Source organism: Diorhabda carinulata, chromosome 11 (genome assembly GCF_026250575.1).
Source record: "Diorhabda carinulata isolate Delta chromosome 11, icDioCari1.1, whole genome shotgun sequence".
NCBI classification, from domain to species: domain Eukaryota; kingdom Metazoa; phylum Arthropoda; class Insecta; order Coleoptera; family Chrysomelidae; genus Diorhabda; species Diorhabda carinulata.
Genome location: NC_079470.1, coordinates 14,175,870 through 14,190,983, shown reverse-complemented (window position 1 = coordinate 14,190,983; position 15,114 = coordinate 14,175,870). Strand labels below are relative to the sequence as shown.

General features: G+C 34.6%; 2 protein-coding genes and 1 non-coding gene across 4 annotated transcripts in view; 1 reads left to right on the top strand and 2 right to left on the bottom strand.

Annotated features, from left to right (window-relative positions):
• The window catches only part of LOC130899268 (synaptotagmin-15-like), a 77,749-nt gene that overhangs the window by 17,783 nt on the left and 44,852 nt on the right, over positions 1-15,114 (bottom strand). For both annotated transcript variants that reach the window (XM_057809071.1, XM_057809072.1), the window contains exons 3-8: positions 13,392-13,572; positions 11,868-12,022; positions 11,589-11,799; positions 10,332-10,425; positions 10,108-10,269; positions 9,340-9,447 (exon numbers count right to left, since the gene is read on the bottom strand). In XM_057809071.1, the coding sequence (XP_057665054.1) occupies positions 9,340-9,447; positions 10,108-10,269; positions 10,332-10,425; positions 11,589-11,799; positions 11,868-12,022; positions 13,392-13,572 (911 nt within the window). The remainder of the gene's footprint in view (positions 1-9,339; positions 9,448-10,107; positions 10,270-10,331; positions 10,426-11,588; positions 11,800-11,867; positions 12,023-13,391; positions 13,573-15,114) is intronic.
• Positions 448-8,077, bottom strand: LOC130899265 (aldehyde dehydrogenase, dimeric NADP-preferring-like). The gene is made up of 4 exons (XM_057809067.1): positions 7,065-8,077; positions 3,059-3,287; positions 2,635-2,889; positions 448-2,106 (listed from the first exon to the last, which is right to left on the bottom strand). The coding sequence occupies exons 1-4, from the start codon at positions 7,371-7,373 to the stop codon at positions 1,244-1,246; spliced, it is 1,656 nt and encodes a 551-aa protein (XP_057665050.1). The 5' UTR covers positions 7,374-8,077; the 3' UTR covers positions 448-1,243.
• On the top strand, positions 11,349-11,463 carry LOC130899776 (U4atac minor spliceosomal RNA). The gene has a single exon (XR_009060078.1). It is a non-coding gene; the product is annotated as a U4atac minor spliceosomal RNA (small nuclear RNA).

Sequence of the window (15,114 nt, the reverse complement as noted above, 5' to 3'; positions counted from 1 at the left end):
TATACTTTTATTATTGTTTACGATATACCTGACCTTCTACCTGCTCTTTAGTCTATATTTGCACAAATCCAGGCGAGGCGTTTGGAAATCGATCAGATAGTTTGTTACACCGTTCTGATGAGACGTAATAACGTCGAAACTAGTCAGTGGTTACAAACCACTCGTGATGTTAATATCGACATCACGTTCTTTATAGGAGATTTTACTCAGTATTTACTAAAATTAGCGCCCCCTATCGATACGAAGTTATCTATCGTATAATTGAAAGTAGTCGAGTCAGATGTGGAAACCAATTCAACATTTTTTAATGAATCTTTTTACTGCCAACTTTCTAATTAAAAATTAGGTTTGTTCAACTATATTTTCGATGTTTAGTTGGTTACGGTTTTTGAAAAATACTAATTACAGAATTTATTAGGAATTTAGAGAAGGGAATGATACAAAAAATTGAAAGGCAAGAAACTCTTTATTCTAATCTAAAAGTTTATACACAAAATATTTGCATTTAAAAATAATTTTCCCATTTATTTGTTAATTATTTGTGAATTCGTATTTTGTAGCAAACTAGATCATTTTTAATAATAATAATAGAAAAATAAATTGTATTACGACTACTTAGAAAAGAAAAAGACAGTGACGTGCATGTTTGGAGGGATTTGAAAATTTTATTTCCACATAGACAGCTGATGAAAAGATAATACTTGAAAGTAGCATTAAAATAGTAAATTCTACTAGGCCATTTTTGTCAAATTTGCTTTCAAAATTGGCTATTTTCGAACCAATAGACACTAGTATGAGATAAACTTAGTAATTTTAATGAAATTACTTCATTAACCTCGTGATTCGTAGCTTAGAGTAGATTTTTTGAATTTTTCATATAGAAAAAAGTAAAAGGGAACCATATCTGGCAGATACGTTGGCTGAATGATAACTATTGTTTCGTATTTAGCCAAAAAATCAGTCACAATGAATATCGTGTTGAAAAATGCTTAAAAAATCGACGTAGACGCCTCAAAATGATAAGGTAATCAATAAAAACATCGAGTATTTTCGAGGTATCATATAAATTCGCGTCTTTTCACTAGTTAAAGTTCGTTTATCGAATGTAAGGTTATTTTCTTGACGTGGTTTTCGCAACGTACAAAACATTTAATTATGATCTAATGAGTGACCGGAACGAAATTTGGTCGCTCCAGAAACTAAATTGCAATCGAGGGAATGGATTTCGTCCCTCGGAAACTAATTATTCGCATCCGTTTATAAGACAAGATACGTATTGAAAGAAATAGGAAAAAATGAATCCAGCAGAAAACAATCCCGCATTTTTTAACACGTAATTTGGAATACCCCTTCTTTTTTTCAATATGCAGTTCAATAAAGTAACTTTGGCGTCGTTGTACGGCGGATACCTCATAGATAAACCCAATTCGCTAAATCCGCTGAAATCTTTTATCAAAACGCTTTTTTTATGGGAAAAAGTATCGAAACCTTCTTGTCCGTGGTAAGATCCCATACCGCTACTCCCGACGCCCCCGAACGGCAAATTTTCCGTAATCACATGCGTGATTGTATCATTAACTGTAACCCCACCCGAAGAAGTCCTTTCTAAAATGGTTTTCCTGATATTTTTATCTTTAGTGAAGACGTAGAGAGATAAAGGTTTTTCGCGAGCGTTTATAAATTCGATAGCTTCTTCTACATCTTTTATATTTATTATAGGTAGAATCGGCCCGAAAATTTCTTCCCTCATAACGGAATCATCGGGATTGACGTTGATCAAAATAGTGGGAGCCAACAACCTTTCGTCCTCGATGAATTTCCCGCCGATCGCGACATTTTCCGTTTTTATAAAATCCAATAACCTCTTGAAATGCATATCCGTCACTATTTTACTAACGTACGTCGATCTTTTCGGATCCGATCCGTAGAATTCCGTTAATATCTTCTGAGCTTCTCGTAAAAATTTTTTTTCCGTCGCTTTAGTACATAGGAGATAATCCGGAGCTATGCAAGTTTGTCCGCTGTTCACTATTTTCCCCCAAATAATTCTTCTAGCCGCCCTTTCCATATCGACATTATCATCGAGATAAACCGGGCTCTTGCCTCCTAAAGAAAAAAACTGGTTTTCAAATCAACACTAACAAATATCCGAAAGGAAAACAATGAAATTTTATAACAAACATCGATGCTGGGGCGTAAATTGTCTTTCATTCGTCCTCATTCAATTTTGCACGCACGTTTGGCTACCAAGAAGATTTGTTCGCATTGACAACAGTATTTGTTTACCAGAAATGACCGAAAATAGTAAGGAAACCAATCGCTGAAGTCGAATCAGTCAAACGAAAACGTTTTCGACGAATCGACGGATCATCTGCATACCCATCCGACGATTTCTTCCAAATCAGCAATAAATTGCGAGGTCCACGTTTTTTTTACACCCGAAGAAGGCCTAGAAGATGCTAGGAGACTTCAGTTTATCCCTGCAAACTCAGAACGACACCTTCGAATCATACTTCTCGCCAAAAGACCGAGAGATTATTTCAAATATGTCAAATCGATAATAATCGAAAGTTATGGAATCGTATCGGGTCGTGAGCTAAAAAAAAAAAACTGTGTTTCCATTGATTTTTTTACCTAATTCTAGCGTCACCGGTGTTAAATTCTTCGCCGCAGCTTTGTATACGATTCTACCGACAGCAGTTGAACCGGTAAAGAAAATGTAATCAAATTTTTGATCTAGCAATTCGGTAGTTTCTTGAACCGCACCAAGATAAACTTGGAAGCATTCTTTATCTAAATATTTCGTAAGCACAGTCGCCAATAAAGTTGCCGTGTGTGGAGCTATTTCCGATGGTTTCAAAACGATCGTATTTCCAGCTGATATAGCATCTGAAACGATATTATCATTATATTTCATTCGGTATTAAAATATGAATAATTAGTGATATTGATTATCGTTTAATTATATCTTAATAATCTTATTAGTTCGACCTAGTTCCTCGTAAGTTTGTTTTTTAGTTGTAGAACTTGTATAATGTAATATTTCGACGATACTTACGTAAAACCGGTCCTAAAGTTAACAATATTGGATAATTCCACGCCCCTATAATCAATACAACACCATACGGTTCTTTGTAAATGTAAACGCCGTCCAAAATATTTATCAACCTTTTTTCCGGTTTGCTCGGTTTTGCCCAATTTTTTAATTCAATTAAAGAATGTCTTATGTCGTTTGCTACAATTTCTATTTCATAAATTTCTGTTTCTAGTTTATGTTTACGTAAATCCTAAAATTATGAATAATTACCAAAAAATTTATTAATTCCTACGAGCGTTGCTACTCAAATTTTCAAATAGATTGGATTTGTCTCATCAATTCCATGTTTTGACTCTTCAAAAACGTTTTTAATCGTGGGGGAGCTGGATTGACATGTCCAGATACAACTTTTTTCGGATTTCGTTGGTTTTGAAAGACATTACTTTGCATCAATCGAAACGAGGTTTTTTTGATCGGTTTCCAATGGGAGGAACGTCAGTCGGATGTTTGAGCTTTGCATCGATCGAAACGAGGTTTTTTTGATCGGTTTCCAATGGGAGGAACGTCAGTCGGATGTTTGAGCTTTGCATCGATCGAAACGAGGTTTTTTTGAGCGATTTCCAATTGGAGGAACGTCAGTCGGATATTTGAGCTTCGCATCGATCGAAACGAGGTTTTTTTGATCGGTTTCCAATGGGAGGAACGTCAGTCAGATGTTTGAGCTTTGCATCAATCGAAACGAGGTTTTTTTGAGCGGTTTCCAATTGGAGGAACGTCAGTCGGATATTTGAGCTTCGCATCGATCGAAACGAGGTTTTTTTGATCGGTTTCCAATGGGAGGAACGTCAGTCGGATGTTTGAGCTTTGCATCGATCGAAACGAGGTTTTTTTGAGCGGTTTCCAATTGGAGGAACGTCAGTCGGATATTTGAGCTTTGCATCAATCGAAACGAGGTTTTTTTGATCGGTTTCCAATTGGAGGAACGTCAGTCGGATGTTTGAGCTTTGTATCAATCGAAACGAGGTTTTTTTGATCGGATTCCAATTGGAGGAACGTCAGTCGGATGTTTGAGCTTTGCATCAATCGAAACGAGGTTTTTTTGATCGGTTTCCAATGGGAGGAACGTCAGTCAGATGTTTGAGCTTTGCATCGATCGAAACGAGGTTTTTTTGAGCGGTTTCCAATTGGAGGAACGTCAGTCGGATATTTGAGCTTTGCATCAATCGAAACGAGGTTTTTTTGAGCGGTTTCCAATGGGAGGAACGTCAGTCGGATGTTTGAGCTTTGCATCGATCGAAACGAGGTTTTTTTGAGCGGTTTCCAATTGGAGGAACGTCAGTCGGATATTTGAGCTTCGCATCGATCGAAACGAGGTTTTTTTGATCGGTTTCCAATGGGAGGAACGTCAGTCGGATGTTTGAGCTTTGCATCAATCGAAACGAGGTTTTTTTGAGCGGTTTCCAATTGGAGGAACGTCAGTCGGATGTTTGAGCTTTGCATCAATCGAAACGAGGTTTTTTTGATCGGTTTCCAATGGGAGGAACGTCAGTCGGATGTTTGAGCTTTGCATCGATCGAAACGAGGTTTTTTTGAGCGGTTTCCAATTGGAGGAACGTCAGTCGGATATTTGAGCTTCGCATCGATCGAAACGAGGTTTTTTTGATCGGTTTCCAATGGGAGGAACGTCAGTCGGATGTTTGAGCTTTGCATCAATCGAAACGAGGTTTTTTTGAGCGGTTTCCAATTGGAGGAACGTCAGTCGGATATTTGAGCTTCGCATCAATCGAAACGAGGTTTTTTTGAGCGGTTTCCAATGGGAGGAACGTCAGTCGGATGTTTGAGCTTTGCATCAATCGAAACGAGGTTTTTTTGATCGGTTTCCAATTGGAGGAACGTCAGTCGGATATTTGAGCTTCGCATCAATCGAAACGAGGTTTTTTTGAGCGGTTTCCAATTGGAGGAACGTCAGTCAGATGTTTGAGCTTTGCATCAATCGAAACGAGGTTTTTTTTGATCGGTTTCCAATGGGAGGAACGTCAGTCAGATGTTTGAGCTTTGCATCGATCGAAACGAGGTTTTTTTGAGCGGTTTCCAATTGGAGGAACGTCAGTCGGATATTTGAGCTTCGCATCGATCGAAACGAGGTTTTTTTGATCGGTTTCCAATGGGAGGAACGTCAGTCGGATGTTTGAGCTTTGCATCGATCGAAACGAGGTTTTTTTGAGCGGTTTCCAATTGGAGGAACGTCAGTCGGATGTTTGAGCTTTGCATCAATCGAAACGAGGTTTTTTTGATCGGTTTCCAATTGGAGGAACGTCAGTCGGATGTTTGAGCTTTGTATCAATCGAAACGAGGTTTTTTTGATCGGTTTCCAATTGGAGGAACGTCAGTCGGATGTTTGAGCTTTGCATCAATCGAAACGAGGTTTTTTTGATCGGTTTCCAATGGGAGGAACGTCAGTCAGATGTTTGAGCTTTGCATCAATCGAAACGAGGTTTTTTTTGATCGGTTTCCAATGGGAGGAACGTCAGTCAGATGTTTGAGCTTTGCATCAATCGAAACGAGGTTTTTTTGAGCGGTTTCCAATTGGAGGAACGTCAGTCAGATGTTTGAGCTTTGCATCGATCGAAACGAGGTTTTTTTGATCGGTTTCCAATGGGAGGAACGTCAGTCGGATATTTGAGCTTCGCATCAATCGAAACGAGGTTTTTTTGATCGGTTTCCAATTGGAGGAACGTCAGTCGGATGTTTGAGCTTTGCATCAATCGAAACGAGGTTTTTTTGAGCGGTTTCCAATTGGAGGAACGTCAGTCGGATATTTGAGCTTTGCATCGATCGAAACGGAGGTTTTTTTTGAGCGGTTTCCAATGGGAGGAACGTCAGTCAGATGTTTGAGCTTTGCATCGATCGAAACGGAGGTTTTTTTTGAGCGGTTTCCAATGGGAGGAACGTCAGTCAGATGTTTGAGCTTTGCATCGATCGAAACGGAGGTTTTTTTTGAGCGGTTTCCAATTGGAGGAACGTCAGTCGGATGTTTGAGCTTTGTATCAATCGAAACGAGGTTTTTTTGATCGGTTTCCAATTGGAGGAACGTCAGTCGGATGTTTGAGCTTTGCATCAATCGAAACGAGGTTTTTTTGAGCGGTTTCCAATTGGAGGAACGTCAGTCAGATGTTTGAGCTTTGCATCAATCGAAACGAGGTTTTTTTTGATCGGTTTCCAATGGGAGGAACGTCAGTCAGATGTTTGAGCTTTGCATCAATCGAAACGAGGTTTTTTTGATCGGTTTCCAATTGGAGGAACGTCAGTCGGATGTTTGAGCTTTGCATCAATCGAAACGAGGTTTTTTTGATCGGTTTCCAATGGGAGGAACGTCAGTCAGATGTTTGAGCTTTGCATCAATCGAAACGAGGTTTTTTTTGATCGGTTTCCAATGGGAGGAACGTCAGTCAGATGTTTGAGCTTTGCATCAATCGAAACGAGGTTTTTTTGATCGGTTTCCAATTGGAGGAACGTCAGTCGGATGTTTGAGCTTTGCATCAATCGAAACGAGGTTTTTTTGATCGGTTTCCAATGGGAGGAACGTCAGTCAGATGTTTGAGCTTTGCATCAATCGAAACGAGGTTTTTTTGATCGGTTTCCAATTGGAGGAACGTCAGTCGGATGTTTGAGCTTTGCATCAATCGAAACGAGGTTTTTTTGATCGGTTTCCAATGGGAGGAACGTCAGTCAGATGTTTGAGCTTTGCATCGATCGAAACGAGGTTTTTTTGAGCGGTTTCCAATGGGAGGAAATCTTTTTAACAGTCAGATGTTTGAGCAATATTAATTGTATGGAAGTGAAGCTAATGCAGAATCTGAAAATCTTGCAATATCAGTTTAGGCACGGCATCGAAGTTTTTTGGTACAACGAACTCAAAATGTTGGTAATTTAAGTAGTAACCCTCGTATTTTTTAATATTCACAGGTGATTTTGTTTCAAAATCTAATTATAAAGCAATTTAAGTAAAAAAAAAACGTGTACTTACTTTATGTAGAGCTTCAATAATTTTATTTTTTTCTTTCTGTAAGAAAGTCAAAAGTTTTTTCAATTGATCCTTTCTAAACTCCAAAGATTTCGATTTTCCGGTAGCGAAAGCCCTGCGGCTAATGTCTACGACCTCGACGGCCGACTTTTTAGTATCTTCCTCAATGTCGATGACATTCTCCCAAGCATTACCGTTCTTATCTACACTAGTGTTGTTATTTTCACTTTCGATTTTTGACATTTTCGGATATCGCAACAACCGTCCGACGATGTCGTTAATACAAAAATGGAAAGGATCGAAGCCGCGCATCGCTTCGGGTACAAGTTTTTTGGGGCGGTAATGGAAAAAAGGGGGTCGATATAAAGAGGGGATGAATAAATAAGTTCGCGTTATATTTTTATTTCAAATAATCGGGTGTTTATAATATTAATGAGATGTCTTTTACCTAACGATCAAAACTAAAAACAATTTTTCTTCACCAAAGATCCTGGTAAGGAGTTTTTAAAAGTTTTATTAATTATTTTCATCAGTCCAACAAATTTAATTCCATAAGAATCGCTTAAAGTAACCGAACCTGGTTGATTCGCCGGCCCTTTAAATCACTCTCGGGGGTTTTTTCGTTTGTTGGATCACAACAATTTAGTAATTCATCTTAATCTTGTTTCTTGTTGTTGTTTGTTCGTTTCCATCGAAACCAGAAACTTTTGGATAAAATGTGAAAAACAATCAAAACAATCGATTGATGACTCCAAAGAAGACAAAGACAGTTCCATCTGCAAGCAAAGTCAAGGCGTCGATTTTTCGGGAGAATTTTCATTGAAAAACGATAAAATATAAACGACGATTATTATTGCAAAGTTTGAGCGAAGAAATCAAGCAGAAACGGTCACATTTGGCTCGCATGTTGGTGCAATGGCCAAAATTAGTTTAAATCGTTACTTCACGCAGCTTATTCGCAAGATTTAACTCCCTCGGATTATTTTCTGTTCTCCAGAGTTGAAAAATGACTGTAGCTACAAAATAACGCGTGGGATATTTTATTATAGAAAGGAATGACATAAAGAAAAGTTTTTTGACATTTATATTATTGTCCTAAGTAATTCGATGTCGAAATATCAACTTAAAATATGTAAATAGATGCAAAATTCGTCCGAATACCCCATACTATAATAAAAAAAAAGTTTTTTTCGATTATCGATCCGGTGGGAAACTCTACCTGAGTTTAAGCGTCCTTGTACAAATCTTAAAAAATTCAAATAACGAAATAGCAGTTTCTCTAAATGATTGAAGCAGAAGCATAAAGTTTTTTTTCACCTAGTGACACTAGTAATTTGTAACCCCCGGCAACTATACAACGACTATAATTAAAAAGTGTTTTCCAAGATGTTTAAATAAAATTATTTCTCGCTCGCTTTATTACGAAAGGTAACTTGCAATTTAAAATATCGTCTATCCGCAATTACAATTTACATTTTCATGTAAAATTGAAAAAATCGTTCATTATTTTGAGGTACAAACTACAATTTAATTTTCCTTATTCGACCAGATGTTTCAGTTCACTTTCGGAAAATATAAATAACCATAAATCGTAAATAACTTCCGAGGGTAATCATTAAATTAATTGAAAAGATGCTTTCACTTTTTGAATAATGGATTTTATGTGATTTTTTCATTAGTTCGATGTTTTGTCATCGTCACAACTAAATTAACGCGATTTATAAACTTTCTAGACAGACCTTTTTATTTATTTATCGTTTCTTCATTATCTAGAATTACTCAGAAATTCATTTTGGGTATATAAACGAGTTTATTTATGAGCCACGAAGTCGGTTTATAATTAAAAGTTTTTCATTACAATTATTCGATTAAATAATTATTTTTATCATATTTAATTGTGTTTTACATGTTTAATGCACAAAAAGATGTCTTTCAAAGTACCAAAACGTCCTTTTTCAGACTGTATTGCATTTTACACAAAGTTTATCTTAATGGACACTACTAAAATGCAAACAATACAAAATACAAACATCTGAAATTCATACAATCAATTCAAAACGAATTTTTGACGACTCACGTCCAATAGATCTCTACTTCAAGTTCGTGGAATTATTTCAGACAATTTCAGAGGTAACCTTCCGATTTAACACATGATATATTCTAAAGTAAAGTATTTTAATGTGTAAGAAATATTTTTTCAATAAGCAACTTGCTTTTCTTGAAATTTGTTCGATGGAAAAATCAGTGGACAATTTATGAATTCTTATTATTAACTTACCTTAAGTCTTCTGGCTTCTATAACTGTCGCAGTAAGTCTGCCGATATTCTCATTATAAACTAGAGAAATTAACAGTTCTCCTAAATCAGTCTTATACTCTGGAGCTTCCTGAAACAACGCAAAATATAAATTTTCAAAATATAAGAAGTATAAGAAAGTATATAATATAATAACGTTGATTAGAATTTTTATTTCTAAATATTTTCAAACAAAAATGAAAATCTCGGCGTTTTTTCAAGATAATTTTGGATCCCTCTTGGATCCGTGGAAGCCCTTCTCCAATTCCTACGTTTCTTGCATCAATGAACTGAAAATTTGGCTAAAATCAACCCAAAAAACGTTCCATCTGCAGAAAAAGTCAGAAATAATGTCAAGTCATACTAAAAACACCTCTAACTAATTTCAAAAATATATTTACAGTCGTTTCTTACTCCAGAGATCGGCGACGTATTTATATTGAAGATAAAACATTTTTCTTCCGACAAAATAACAATTTTTCAACTACTTGTTGAACAAAAAACAACATACTTCCGCTTAGACTGTTATTCAACAGATTTATTCAAATAATATTGAATCTATTACCTAGTGAAAGTAACAACGATACCATTAAAGATAATTTTGTTTTCGTTATACGACTATATGTAATATATAAATTGGATCAAACTACTTTCACACGCAACATACTATATTAAATAATTTTTTAAAATATGTATATAATCAATCAATCAAATAATGATAAGAATGATATTGAATTATATCGGTACTCACTTTCTCTAAATCCATTTTGAAAAGTTGTTGCTCCAAACCATCTCCTATTTCTAAATCTTTTAATGGAAACGACACGTGACCTATTTCTCCTTTCTTTTTTGTTCTTCCTCCATCTATGACTGTTAGCTTCAATGTATGATCGGCCATATCTTTAGGAGATACCTGAAATAATTAATTATCTGTGATAATATTCACTATATCTTTATTATTTTCTATTCAATTACCTGGAAAACTAAAGTTTCGTCGAAATATGGATTGCAGGATTTCTTCTTTTGGCGCGACTGTAGATATCTTCTTTCGTCCGGCATCAAGTACAGTCTGTAACAAACAATTCGAATATTATATCCCAAAATTGTGCTAGACTTGTACATTTAGAATTAGAGCAATGTTATGTGAAAGATTTTTTGATATAATATATAATAAAATATATCAGTTTTATTTTCTTTTATCTGTATTTAAAAACGTATATTCATTGCTTTTTTATAAAGCTCTCCTCGTAGTTTGAATACCTCTGCCATCTATATCGAAACATAAGAAGTTTACAAACAAACTTACAGATCATTAAAGGTTTCTCTTATATCCTACTACATGTAATTCAACGAAGAGTAAATGAATCAATTACCTAAAGCTAGATGTCTATCGAAATAATTTATTGATGAGAAAAATTCTAATATTGCAACGTTCAACATTTGAATTAATTAGTATTAGATATTATTATAATTATTCTATTATAATTTTAAAATTAGATTATTCCTAGATGATTTATAAATATAATAATTCAACTACTATTCCGCCATCTATATATAAATAGAAACACTTCGATTAAATAAAAATAGTAAATAATAGATTTCTCTTTTTGAAACATCATATATATAAAATTAGTTAAACTATTTGAAACTAGATGGCACAACTAGTATTTTATCGATGATAGAAATTATAGTATAAAAAACTATATAATATTTTGCATCAATATGAATAAGAGGTGTTAACAATTATATACATTAATTTCTTTTGTTAAAATAAGTTAATTTGTTAAAATACAATATTTTGATTAGTATCGCCATCTATACGTGAAGTCAGTCTCACTCTAACACATACGAATAAAGATTTCTCTTTGTTACGTCAGCCATTTTCTACTATAACTAGTAGAGTTGAAGTATTCGTCGTTAGGTGCCGTTGAGAACGTTGTACCGATTTCTTATTGAGATATTAAGGCAACTCACGGCTTTTAACTATATTCTACCTTCCTTGTCAATGGGAGCGAGACGTGTCAATGATCGTTTAGTGAGACCGTCCCTGCTGGAGCCCAGTTAAAAGCTCGCACCCGTAGATATTACGAGTGCAATTTTTGGAGGTGCCTCCCTACTTAATGGAGGCCGAAATAGTAAAATAACAATATTACTATAAAAGGATAAATATAATTTCGTTTTAAAAAAATACGAGGTGCGATCAAAAATTTGATTTAAATTAACAAAACTAACCTCACGAATGGATCGCAACTGTTAACAGTTCCGATGGTTCTTGAAGGTAGATTTTTCGCTTTCAGGAGAGAAACAAGTAATTTTTCCGTGCAAGGTTCATATCTTAGAGAAAACCACAATCGTCCTATATGCCCTTCCGGCCATTGTATCTCGTCCAAATCCAAAGTACTCTTGTATAGGGCTGGTTCAATGACTCCCAAACCGTAACAACCTACGGGGTACGCAAAAAAAGTTGTATTGAAATTTCGAAGAGAACAAATTGTAGTTTGATCGACTTACTAAACGAGTTTGATCTAACGTTATGCGGTACAGATGGCAGAAGCAGGGATTCAGTTCCTAATTCGGGTTCGTAGGTGATTTCTTCGGAAGATAGAACGATGTCTCCTAAAGAATTACTTCGTAAAGGAGGTAAACTGAAGTTTATTTCTTTAGTCCTGTAAAAAATTATAAAAAAACATATATCATATTAGTAGAAGGTGGAACTTGTGAAAATATCACCAAGTTTTTCTGTGTTTCTACTTATAAAAACGTTAAAATAGACTGAAAACTTAATTTTCGAAGAGTTCGCGGTTGTTTTAGCTTCGATTTAAGTTCAGGCAAGTAAAAATGTTAATTTTTTTGACGATTGTTGGTTATGTTGAATTAGAGTTTCAGAAAAAGCTAGAATCAATCGTCTGACAATCAAAAATTCTCTCAAATTCCTTCAATCGTCTGCGACCTTTCCCTGTTAAGGATTTAATCTTTGATAACACCTGACAAAATGACGTATTTGATCAAATTATCAAAAAGTTTCTTGCCAATCCAATAACAACAGATTTTGAAACATTATTATCAATAAATTTATCGATAATTAAGTCGAAATAATTGTCGAGAAGATTAGTTTCAATAGAAATTTGATTGTAAGAGAAAGGGGGACTGGTGTATGTCGAAAAACAATTAAATTACATTGTTTTTTATCCAGATGCTTACGTCTACGACCCAATCTACTTTGTCCCCGAGGACAAGATTAAAAAATATCAAATAGTTTTGATTCCCATTAGATTTTTTATCACCACATTTTTCTAAAGGGAAGAGCCGCCCCTGCTTAGTAAACATTCTTATTTCAAATGAGTTATTTCCATGAAAATTTTTCTTTTTCGATGCATATTATGAAAGAAAAAAATCTTGTGAAACTTTTATTCGATATTAGATTGAAAGTTTCCCAAAACTTTTTTTCAATTTCAACGACATTCAGATACGTATTAATATTACCACAAACTTCTTCTTCTTATCCATTACGAACGTTAGTTTTTAACAAGACCAACTTCATTTTGTTTATTGCGTTTACTTAACTTTTTGGTGTTTGACGTTGTCCAAAGCTTTGGAGAAATCGATAAACCCACATCTCTGGTTTTGGTTTTCCTTCCCTACGAAAACCGAACTGTCATTTCGACAGATCTTCATCGTGTTTCTAGTTCTATAGGAGATTCCAAAATGTCGTGAAGTTATTCGTCGTCGTGATTCAACTTTATATCCTTTTTCGACAAGGAACTCTAATCCAATCAGTCCTTCGCCTTGTACTTGTACTTGTACTGATCTAGATCAACTCATTGATCCAACGACTGATCGTTTTGGTTTCCTTAGTCCTCTGGGTTACTTCGACGATTATTTTTATGTTCTGATCGGATCCCTGGTTCATTCTTTGGCTTTCCATGCTTCTTTCTATCTTTGATGCTTTTGTTCGATACGAAAAGTCTCGGAAATGTTAATAATTCATTTGGTAGAAAGTTTAGTAAAATAAAAATGAGTGAAAATAATACTTACAAAAATTGTGGAGGCGATCCGGTCTGCTTGGACGGGTATACTAATATACTTGTCGAAGATTGTCTTTCCTCGTTGTTATTTTTTCCTCTGCTTCTTCTTAGAACGGCGTAAACCAATAAGATTGTGAGGATTAATAACCCGCAAGCTGCACCAAGGGCTAAGGAATAAGGGTAGAAGAGATCTGAAATTCCAAGTAAATCCAATCAACATTTGAGGGATGGTTGTTTGTTATGCGAGGAAAAACTAATTTTCTCTAACTTTCCACTTTTTAAACCGCGATTTTAGGATTTTCCACATAGAGAATAATTAATTGGTTGCAGCAGGAAATTGGTTATTACGAAGGAAAAATCTTTGTGGTGTAACTAAAAAGTTCAGCGCGTAAAAACGAAGATGAAGATGTTATTTTCTTGGTTTTTCCTAAAGAAATATCGAGTGTCTTATTTGTAAGGAGTCTCGTAATATACGAGGGTTGCTAAAATTTCAGATAAATAACTGTTTTTCAAAATATTCTCCATTAATATCAATATACTTTTGCAAGAGTTTGAACCAAACTTGAGTACCTTCCCTCGTATATACTTGATTGCTTTTTATCATGAAAAAGGTTTTTACGAGGTTGCGAAATAAGATAAAAATATGATGGATCATAATCAATTTTTATCCCGGTTTATTTTCGATGTCGAATGGTTTTAATATCAAATTTATGTGGCGTCGTTTAGATATTATAATTAAATATAGAGTTTTGGGAAAAAAATATTGATCGAATCCATTTTTCGAAGTAATCTTCTCCCATTAAGGGACGAACTTCAATTTCAAGTCAAGTTAAGGGCTTAAAATGGGACAAATATATAAATAAATATAAAAAAGAATCCTTAGTATTCAAGGAAATCTTTTCAACATCTTCTTAGGGTTCAAATTTTCGTAAATAGTGATCTGCTGGATGCGATACCACCAAGTTCTTCAATCTTATCCTGTATCTTCCACAACATGTGGTTTACCACAGTTTTTTTGGCGGGGTAACTTTCAAATAAATTATTTTCCTATTAAAAGTAATTAAGGTATGAAATTCACATTGTAACTTTCTGCGATTTACCTCTGATTATGTTCCAGGTTATAATTAGTTGTATATTCTAAAATATTCGATAATTTTCGTCATCGTTATCGTCATCGTTATTAGTATTATCGTCGCTTTCTCGAAAAGATTTTTTCTTGACGCAGAAAACTACAAAAAGGTAAACAGCAAAGAAAATAAAGATGTAGAAACTCAAAAAAGAACAGCTTTTTGAACAATTGATCGAAAAGATACTGGCGATTTTGAATATTTAAATGTACAGGATCGTATTTTGAAATTAAATTTATTTCATTAATTTGTCGTATACAAAATTAGATAAATAAATGATTGAGAACTTCAATTATTTGTTATATAAAACATGAAATTACAAAATTTCATAAAAACAATCCAAGTTTGATAAATTATTTAATAAAAAATTATAATATTTTCGAAATATCGCTACCGTGTGAGTTTCAATGTTAAAAATTTCAAAAGCAACCCTTGGAAATAACAAAACGCAGTATTATATCTATTGAGAAGTGTCTGACACTATAATCGTTTGTTTCCATTAAGGGCTATTAGGGAATAATACTCAACAATGGAAATTGTGATGAAGTTTCCAAAGTACACTGCAAAAAATCCAGTATAAACTTTTTATTATCATTTAACGTTATT